The sequence below is a fragment of the Rhincodon typus genome, chromosome 18 (genome assembly GCF_021869965.1).
Source record: "Rhincodon typus isolate 14 chromosome 18, sRhiTyp1.1, whole genome shotgun sequence".
In the NCBI taxonomy this organism is placed as follows: Eukaryota; Metazoa; Chordata; class Chondrichthyes; order Orectolobiformes; family Rhincodontidae; genus Rhincodon; species Rhincodon typus.
Genome location: NC_063349.1, coordinates 32,265,793 through 32,276,271, shown reverse-complemented (window position 1 = coordinate 32,276,271; position 10,479 = coordinate 32,265,793). Strand labels below are relative to the sequence as shown.

Here is a 10,479-nt window from a genome sequence, read left to right as displayed (position 1 = left end):
CTGGCATGCCAGAAATCAGTCTGGTAAACTTTCATTACACTCCTCCCATAGCTAGATCATCCTTCCTCAGATAAGGAGATCAAACTGCACATAATACTCCAGGTTAGGGTCTCAACAAGGCCCGATACAACGGTAGAAACCCTGCTCCTGGACATGAATTGTCTCACTATTAAAGCGAACACCCCATTTACCTTCTTCACCGCCTGCTAGACATTGCCTTCCCCAACATATTCAGGAAATTATTTGTGAAGATAGACCAAATTATGTATTAAATTGGTGTGCCATCTGTTTGTTCCCCATTATAATTTGCCTGTTTCTGACTGTAAGGGACCTACAGTTGTCTTCATTAGCCTTTTTTCTCTTCACATACCTATAAAAGCTTTTACAATCAATTTTTATGTTCCCTGTAAACTTATTCTCATTCTCTATTGTCCCGGTCTTAATCAATCCCTTTGTCCTCCTTTGCTGAAATCTAAACAGCTCCCAATCTTCGGGTCTGTTGCTTTTTTAAACTAATTTGTATGGCCCTTCCTGGGAGGGCCTTCTAATGTGATCCCTAATTTCCCTTGTTAGCCATGGACAGGCCAACTTGCCGGTTCATTGTTGTGTAATAAAGGTCACTGTTCCTTCATGCGCTCTTTAAATGGTTGCCATTGGCTGTCCACCATCATCCCTTTAAGTAACACTGCCCAAGTTATCATAGGCACCTCATGTTCATAGTTTCCTCTATTTAGATTCAGAACCCTAGTCTCAGAATCAACAATGGCACTCTCCATCTTATTGAAGAATTGGTTACTCTTGCTGAAGGTCTTGACACAGCTAGATAACCAATTTTCCTTTCTTGCTGCAGAATACCCAGTTTAGGATGGCTGTTCTTTCTTCTTTCTCTATCATTCTTAAAATCTGAATGCCCTGGATATTCAATCCCTATATCTGGTGATCTTACAGCCACATTTCCTTCATCCCAACTATACTACACCCATTTAAATCTATTTGCATGATTAATTCATCCACTTTATTGAGGGATATTTTCACTGGGGAGAAATTACAATAAAAATGGGAAAAAAAATTGCATAACAATGTTAAAGAAATGTTCCATTCCACTCGTATTACACAAAATTTAAATTTTATTTTTCGGGCCTTTTTTGTTTATTTTTGTAGAATTTTGCTAAAAGCAAAATAATAAAATAGAACAACAACAACTTTTGTTTGGTACAACAGAAAACATGTCCACGTAAGAACAAAACATAGCATATAGAGTCTTAAAGTCATAGATTTTCATCCCTTTTTCATGCTGTTTTGCACTCTGCAAGATGTGAGCTTGGCACAGGTGTCATGGTAAGTCAGTCTATCACAACTCCTTTCTTCTTAGATCCGTGTCAATTGATGCCACAGGCTTGAAGGCAAAATGCTTTCAACCTTTTCCATCACAAAGTTTAATGGAGCAAACAATGTACTGAGAAACTGGAGAGAAGAAATGATAGAGAAAAAAAAAACTCACTGGAGGAAAGATTTTAGAATTAAGTACAGGTAACAAGTGCTCAACAAATGGATATAGAAACTGAGCTTCAGCAACACTTATGTACAATATTTTAGAAACTTATCTAATTTTAAGAATTATAGATTATTTCTTTACATGTGAAGTAAAGGGCTTTTGTGACTTTAGCACTTCTTCAGAAAACATTGCAATTCTATGTACAATATTTCAATGAGAACAAGGTTGCAACACCTCATTCCATGATAACTCTTCTTTGAGGTAGTACAAAGAGTTGTGAACATTGGAGGCAGTAAATTTGGCTGAGCTAGCACCAAGGGAAAACAGTCAGCAGTTTTGTCTGGCATCCTTTATTCATTAACAGGATGAGGGCATCACTGGCTAGGCAGCATTTATTGTCCATCTGTAATTGCCCAGAGGGCAGTTGAGAGTCAACCACATTGCTGGGGGTCTGGACTCACATGTAGGCAAGACCAGGTAAGGACGGCAGTCTCCTTCCCTAAAGGACATGAGTGAACCAGATGGGTTTATCCAACAATCAACAATAGATTCATGGTCATCATTAGATTCTTAATTTCCAGATATTTTACTGAATTCAAATTCCACCATCTGCCATGGCAGGATTTGAATGCAGGTCCTCAGAATGTTATCTGGGTTTCTGGATTAACAGTCTAGTGATAATACCACTAGGCCATTGCCTCCCCAATAATCCTGGTCAACCGTATCCTTTAAGGGATAGAGAATAAATGCTGGCCTAACCAGCAACACCCACATTTCATGCAGGAATAATAAAAAGCAACATCACCAAAATAAATTAACTGGTTACTCAGTTAATTTGTTATTTATTATATATGTGACCTTGGCTGCACGTTTGCCTTCAAAAGCAAGAATTATGGCACCACAACTAATTCATAGTTGTGAAATGTTTCAGGATGTTTGAAGAAGTCATAAGCTGCTGTTTAAATGCAAGTTCATCTTTTCCCTTTATCTGATGCATTAATGGATAATAGTAAAGAGAATTTAGTCATTATGGCTAGTTGTAGCATCTTCACAGTCCAACCCATGCAGTATATCATACTATTTCTGGTCACAAATCAAGTTCATAAATTCACTGGTCAAAGGATCAGATGTAGCTGTTAATTCGTCATTACTACTTTACTTGTTGCCATAGAGTCATAGAGATGTACAGCACAGAAACAGACCCTTTGGTCCAACCAATCCATGCCAACCAGATATCCAGCATTTGGCCCATATCCCACTAAACCCTTCCAATCACGTACCGATCCAGATGCTTTTTAAATGTTATAATTGTACCGGCCTCCACCACTTCCTCTGGCAGCTGGTTCCATACAAGTTCTACGCTCTGCATGAAAAAAATGCCCCTTAGATCCCTTTTATATCTTTCCCCTCTCACTTTAAACCTATGCCCTCTAGATTTGGACTCCCTCACCCCAGGGAAAAGGCCTCGTCTATTTACCCTATCCATGTCCCTTATGATTTTATAAACCTCTGTAAGGTCTCCCCTCAGCCTCCGATGCTCCAGAGAAAATACCCCCAGCCTATTCAGCCTCTCCAACCCTGGCAACATCCTTGTAAATCTTTTCTGAACTTTCAAGTTTCACAACATCCTTCCTATAGCAGGGAGACCAGAATTGCACACAGTATTCCAAAAGTGGCTTGACCTGTACAGCTGCAACATGACCTCCCAACACCTATACTCAATGCACTGACCAATAAAGGCAAGTATACCAAGTGCCTTCTTCACTATCCTATCCACTTGCGACTCTGTTTCCAAGGAACTCTGAGCCTTCACTCCTAGGTCTCTTTGTTCAGCAACACTCCCCAGGACCTTAGCATTAAGTGTATAAGTCCCGCCCTGATTTGCCTTTCCAAAATGCAGCACCTCACATTTATCTAAATTAAATTCCATCAGCCACTTCTCCGCCCATTGGCCCATCTGATCAAGATCCCATTGTACTCTGAGGTAACCTTCTTCGCTGTCCACTACACCTTCAATTTTGGTGTCATCTGCAAACTTACTAACCATACCTCCTATGTTCTACAGTATTACTAGAACTGAGTACTGAATCCAACTATTAGAGCCCTATATTTCACACTTACAAGTGCAACAGAACTCCAGGCTGGTCCAGACCCACCAAACCTTGGCTTGCAACAAAACCTCACTGGGAAAACACTGAAGAGAAATAAAGTCTAAACATTAAGGGAAAAGTACACTATGAGGAGAACAAATTTGTGAGAGTGGGCCCATATTATAGGTGTACTGTTTATTTTAACAGTACATCTAAGGTGTGAATATTCCTCCTCCCCACTGAGCACAGTTTTCTGTCATGCCTATACTCTGGCATGATGCCAAGAGCAGGAGCAGCCATGTCAATGGGAATTCTATAAAAGCTGAGGAAGTAAACACAATTACTCCTTCAGGCCTGACAGTGACAGCCATATCCGGAGGGCTGCCATTTATAATCATCCAAACAGCCTCCAGACCCTCTGATTGTCCATGCAAGGCGAGAAATTGCAAAACTTTTGTGAGGAGTTGGAACCCATCACCAAAAATCCATTTTCACCTGATCTTGTGTGTTTGGCCCTTTGTGAGGCAGGAACCCAGGAAAATGGGTTCCACATGAATGATCCATCTGTTTCTTACAGAAACATTCCACCCACAGCCAGACTTGTTGCTGGAAATCTGTATGAAGTACAGAAGAGGAAGAGGAGGCTCTGTACATTTTATTCTCTGCTTCACACTGGGGAAACCTACATTATGCATACATGAAGCAGAGGAAAATTGGCTCCATATTTTTCTCTGAGCTCTGATCAGCAAATAAGAATAATGCTTGGAAGTAAGCCAGGCAGGTATGTATCAGATTTGTGAGAAAATTCTAGCAAATTAAACACCCATTGAGACACCAAAGTGGGAATAAGATATGACAGTGTAAAATGCTCACTTATTCAAAGCAACTGTTGTTCCCTCGCACGACATGCAGGTTGGAAAGCTCTTCAGATCCCATTCAAGTCTGTAAGATTATCAGATAATTGCTGGACCAACAGTCTTGCTGCTTTATGTAGCCTTGGGCCAATGTTGACATTTACTCCACTGCTGCTCTGCACAGCTGAGCAAACCCATTTTAAAAGCAGATGCTAAATGACACATTGTGCTAGCATGATTTATTTATAATGCCCTTCACAAAAGGTAGCAAGCTGAATACAATCAAATGCAAAATGTTGTCAAGGATGTATTTTAATTTTGAAGATAAATGAAGAGCTTTTATTTTCAATGCCAGATCCACACAGCAGTGAGGTGGAAACCATTACAATATTTAAGATTTAGATGAACATTTGAAAAGCGGCAGCACACAGGGCTATGGGTCAAGTGTTGGAAAATGGGATTAGAGTATATAGGGGCTTGATTACTGGCCTGGACATGTTGGGGTGAAGGGCCTCTGTCTGTGATATAATGGCCTATGACTCCACAATAAATGTGGGAATATCCCAGTGCCTAAGAGTTGGATTCAAACCATATTTCTTAACCAATGAGTCACTGTATTTGCTAATTAAAGCACATCTTATTACTCAGTAAAAACCGAAAGAACTACGGATGCTGTAAATCAGGAACAAAAACAGAAGTTGCTGGAAAAGCTCAGCAGGTCTGGCAGCATCTGTGGAGAAAAAAATCAGAGTTAACGTTTTGGGTCCGGTGACCCTTCCTCAGAACTGGAGTTTTTGCTCATTATTAAGTACCTGGTCTACTAATGGGGACATTTCAAATAACATCATCTTTAATTTCAACATCTCAGTTGGACCAATGGGCAGCAACATGGCATGGCTTTGTAAACAAATCACTTGGGTACAATTTGTCTACTTGGAATTTTACTTTTAAATTTGAACTATCAGTTAAAAGTTTGTCAAAGCATTCTTAACTGTTGTAATCACAACTTGTAATAATTTGATTCAACTTACCATCTAATTAAAGTAAGATTTAAATTGATTGCAAGGTATAAGAAACATGATAACTTATTTCATAATAATAAATTAAAACTGGTTTGAAATTAACATGGATAATCTCCAATGTCTCAATTCATCATTCCAGTGATTAACTTAGCCACACAGGCCAGCAAGAATTTCAGTCTGTAATCAGCGAGTTCAATCTTAAGTGTTAACACCAGTTCCAGCAGTGTCTCTGAATTAAGGACTAAAATAAACCGAGACTTATTCCAAACTACTATTCAGCAGCTTTTGCTGGAGAACTGAGGGTGCGTCAGGTGGCAGGTAAATGATGAGTATTCATCGTAGGCAGAAATTACAAACTTTTACTGCTCTCCTCTAACAGTTACAAACTGGTGACATCAAGGTATAATGGAAATAATGCAGGGAAGTGACGTTGTGGCACATTGCAGCAGCCCTAATCTAATTGAATGGTGGACCAGGTTGAATAGCCTACTTCTGCTTCTATATTCCTAAAAGCAACTAAAGTGTGCTTCCTGCGCTAACCCAAACGTTTAACCTAAGACGAACCATCTAATCACAATTTCTTACTTCTGACATGGGCCACTGTAACCATTGGGTTTTTTGACCAGGCTGAACATGACAACTGCAGACTGACCAGTGCTCTGAAGGCAGGCTGTCGAATAGAAACTACAAGCTTCTGAGACTCTGCCAAAGATTACAACCTGTTCTCTCTCTCTCAAACTCAAAATGTATTTAACATTTATGCAGCTATCAATCAAAGATGTTACTGCGAGACAAGAAAAAAGCTGGAGCCAATCAGCTGCATGTCAGAATTGAAAATCTTCACTCATTGCCAAAAACTTGAATGCCACAGAACAACCATCAGCTGCAATGAACAGAACGGATCAGCCTGTTAGAGACAACAACTATTATATAAATGCCAGAGAGAGGGTGATAATAATCTTTGTTTATTATTTTTAATCATATGTGCTGCAGATAGTGAAAGGAAATCCAATAATTAATCAATTCTGGAGATGAGTTTTATTTTACTGTAAGCAGCATTGTGGAAAAGGAAGTGGATGAATGGACAGACAGAGAGGAAAAGTCACGAAACATAGTTTGTGCGACTACATCACAATTGATGAATATTGTATTTTTCAATTCAGTCATAGAAACATAGAAAGTAGGTGCAGTAGGTCTGGCAGCATCTGTGGAGAGAAATCAGAATGAACTTTTCGGGTCCAGTGACTCTTCTTCAGGGTCCTGAATAACTGGAGCTGAGATGACTGACCTCCAACCACAATCATATTCTTTTGTGGCAGGTATGACTCCAACCAATGGAGAGTTTTTCCCCGGATTCTCATTGACTCCACCTTTGTTAGGGCTCTTTGGTACCATAAGTCACTCTCATCTCACATCAGGAATTCAGCTCTTTTATTGACATGGAAGGCCCAGCCACATTCAGATTGTCCTGAGTGGAGACTTCTGGGGAACCTGTGTATACTTTCTTATCTCATTGGGGCACTATCAATTGATGAATGGGCACCTCAAGTTCCCTCATTCCCCTATTGCTTTGCTGTTGGTGCTGACCACTAATGACTGGAGTGTTGGGGTACAGGGCTGTGTGCATATCTGGCAGAATCTTAGATTGTTCGACTTTGCTCTCCATAGCAGAAACAAACCTGTCCATGGAGGCAGACAGACACTCGCATGCCAGAGGGAGCATGGTGCAAACAGTGTTTGTGCAATCCTGCAGCCTTTGAGTTAGGTTGCCTAGTGCCTTCAGCAAACCAAACGCTGTGTCCAATTGTGCACTTGTGTACTCCCTACTTACTGATGCCATGGGTTGCTCTCCTGCCTGGGGCTCTGTAGGTGCCTGGCCGTTAGCAGTTTCCTAAGTGGCAGCGACCTGGGCTGTTTCCTCCATAGCCAGACCAGAAATGTAGCAGTGAAGTGCTCACCAGCAGGTGCTCCCAACTCTGAACTAGCTAACGCTGTCACTGAGATGTCAGTATCTGTGCTGATGTAGGGCTCAGGAGCCAATGTTTCATCGGAGAGATCTGGGTCTTTTTCCTCAGTGACGAAGTGAACATCTTGTGAAGTGCCCATCCAGACTGTAGCCACTGAGGACATCCTACTGGTGCCTACAGGAGACAAAAGAAAGAATGCTGCGACCAAGAGGTGGAAGTTGTGGCATGTTAAAATGAAAGGCACAGTGGGGGCAATGGGAAGGTAGCATGACAATGAGCAACACATCTTACTTCACTGCTGGAACATGGTGGTTTCCACACCCTGACAGGGGCTTCCCTGGTCTTCACTGGTGAGGGACAAGATCCTCTCCTCGTAGGGGTTGAGGAGATGCACATCAGGCACCCCACTGACCGCCCTGGCCTTTTCAGTTCTGTAATGAGCTGTTCTAACCTGGAATGAGAGAAAGAGAGGGACTGAGTAAGCCGGAAGAGTCTGGCCCAGCTGTTAGTGCTGGTGTGGGTGGGTGGGTGTGAGGTGCCCTGAGTGAGTGAGAAGACAGTACAGACACCATCCAGGTTAGTAACATGCAGGGGCTTGAGATGGGTGTGTGCGAGTGGGGGAAGGTGCATGAAATAGTGAAAGTGGTAGAGCACGAGGCATGATGGGAGATATATGCAATATCAGAGATAGAGTGAATGTAAAGGAGCAGAGAGAAGATGGTGGGACTTACCCTGGGCGCTGTGAAGAATGTCATTGAGCCTCTTCCTGCACTACTGGGTGTTTCTCCAGATGGTTGAAATTGCACTGACCCATGTGGGACCTTGTACCAGGCTTGGTCTGGTGGCATGGCCTCCTATGACAGTCCAGTGGGAAGAGGACAAACTTCTTTCACCACCCCATCCTCTCGGTCACTTCCACAAAGAGGGTGCCAATTTTCTCTTATCAGCCATGTTTGAGGCAGCTCCGGACTGAATATATGGCTGCATACACAACTGCATTTCAAAGATGGTGTTCAGCAGTGCTGAGTACTTCTGCCTGTGGCTTATCCAGGAATTGTGCTAGCATTGGACAAGAGGGATGCCAAAGGAGCATGGCAGATAGTTCATGACTGAGTTTGGGGCGATGGCGCGAGGAACTCGCCGGGCCTTGGGGAGACAAACCCTGTGCAAAGTAACGAAAGAGAGGCTTTGCCAAAATGTGATAAGATTCAGTCCTATATTTCCAAAATCTATTTTAAATGTCTAATTCCACAGGCTGGGGACAGGGATTTAAAATAGACTTCCACGTCTCAAATGAGGCAACACTAAGGGCATTCAATAAGCTGGCATTAACAGTAAATAGTCACTTGAACATGGCATCTTACTATCTTTAGTCATGTCCTGAATTTTATAGTTAAAAAGCTATGCGAGAAAGAGTTGCAAAAGCTGGCCTTATCTGGCACCACCAGATCCATATTAATATGGTGCATATATCCCATGATTTCAGTTAGGAACTGGCAGGCACGCAAACAGCCAAAATAACTAGTTTGTATTATTGAGTCTTTAAACAATTTTGCGGTTACAAATCAAAGCTCACACCACAGATTAAGGACAACCATGGTGCACAGGTGAAAATCCTTTGATCTGAGTTTCATTGATCTTTCCAACTGCCCTTTTACATCAGGATTTTATAAGGCAACCTTCATCTTAAAAAAAAATGAGAAAGTAACAATTACGTAGTCTCATTTTGTGCAAATCAGGTGATTTTGTACTATTTTTGTCCAACACCTTTTGCACATAAGGGTGACCTGACAAACCTTGTTCCTTTCTTAGCAAAACCGATCAGAAAGATAAGGATAAGATCAAAAAGGTCTTGCACCTCAAGGACTCAAAAGTAATCCTGAATTGTTTGCCCATTCTATGTTCTTATACCATTGATCTGCAAAGATATTAAATCACCAATAAGGCCAGGTGCAAAAACTTTATTTTAAAATAATTTTTAGAAATTGAATTTAATAACATACATCACAGTAAATTGTGTAATGATTTCTATGACACAGCTATCCCATTTCTCAAGCAGTCACTTTATTACTTTGTATACTGCAAAATTGCTAGATAGATATATCCTTGACAGCAGTAGTGGTGAGTCAACAGCCATCTTTCAGTACCTGTCAATGTAAACTACCACTTCAGTCACACTGCTGCCAAATCAGATCTTACCTGCCTAACTCAAAAGAGGTATTTGTGCTTGACACAGTTTAGTTCTACTGCAACCCGTCCTATCAGCCAAGGTAAAGGTCAGAGAAAGATCAAAGAATTGTGATTTTGATATGTCTACAGTAGTCACAGGGGTCCTTTAGGCACCCACACACAAACATCATCACTTTGGAGTCAAGGGAACTTCTATCATTAGACTTATTGAGTAACACAATGGACACGCACTACTCCGGACAAGAAAGTCAGAAACTATGCACCAGGGCTCAGGTGGCTCAATGCATTAAGGTCACAGACTTTCATGTTGTGACCTGGGTTCAGATTTTGACAAAACTTTGACATCAGAGCACAGCTGTTACCTGAGGCTGAGGACTGTCTAAAATAAATTTGTCAGCTCAAGGTTCTGTGGCTCATACGATATGCCTACGTTATTAAAATTAAAGAGCTGAATGATCCAGCGGCTCTTTGCAATGCCTCAAGTGCAATAGCTTTTTTTAATCTTTTTTAAAAAATTTTTCTCTTAAAGAGGAAATTCGGTGTAAGCACTCAACGGGGGTGTTCAGAACTGTCATTATTGCAACGCTGTTGCTCACTGTCGCGGGGTGAAAACTCAATTTTCTTCCCTGCTCTGCCCACCCACTCTCAAATATGCAAGAGTTTGTTCCTTCATTTACTGGGCTGATTGTGAATCTCTGCATCTTTCTGGGAAATAAAGTGACTATCCGAGGGCCATGAACCATTCAAATTTGCAATGTTCTACCTGAAGTCATAACTCAACTGACTGAGCCACTACACTGACAATCAATGCTGGCTGGCTTTGTCCCTATTCTATAAGGAAATTATTAGAATATGGATTTC

General features: G+C 41.3%; 1 protein-coding gene across 1 annotated transcript in view; it reads right to left on the bottom strand.

Moving 5' to 3' along the window:
- Window positions 1-1,140: 1,140 nt before the first annotated feature.
- The window catches only part of LOC109921643 (suppressor of tumorigenicity 7 protein homolog), a 167,845-nt gene continuing 158,506 nt past the window's right edge, over window positions 1,141-10,479 (bottom strand). Inside the window, exon 15 of the mRNA XM_048607903.1 lies at window positions 1,141-1,464. Within this exon, the coding sequence (XP_048463860.1) occupies window positions 1,369-1,464 (96 nt within the window). The 3' untranslated portion in view covers window positions 1,141-1,368. The remainder of the gene's footprint in view (window positions 1,465-10,479) is intronic.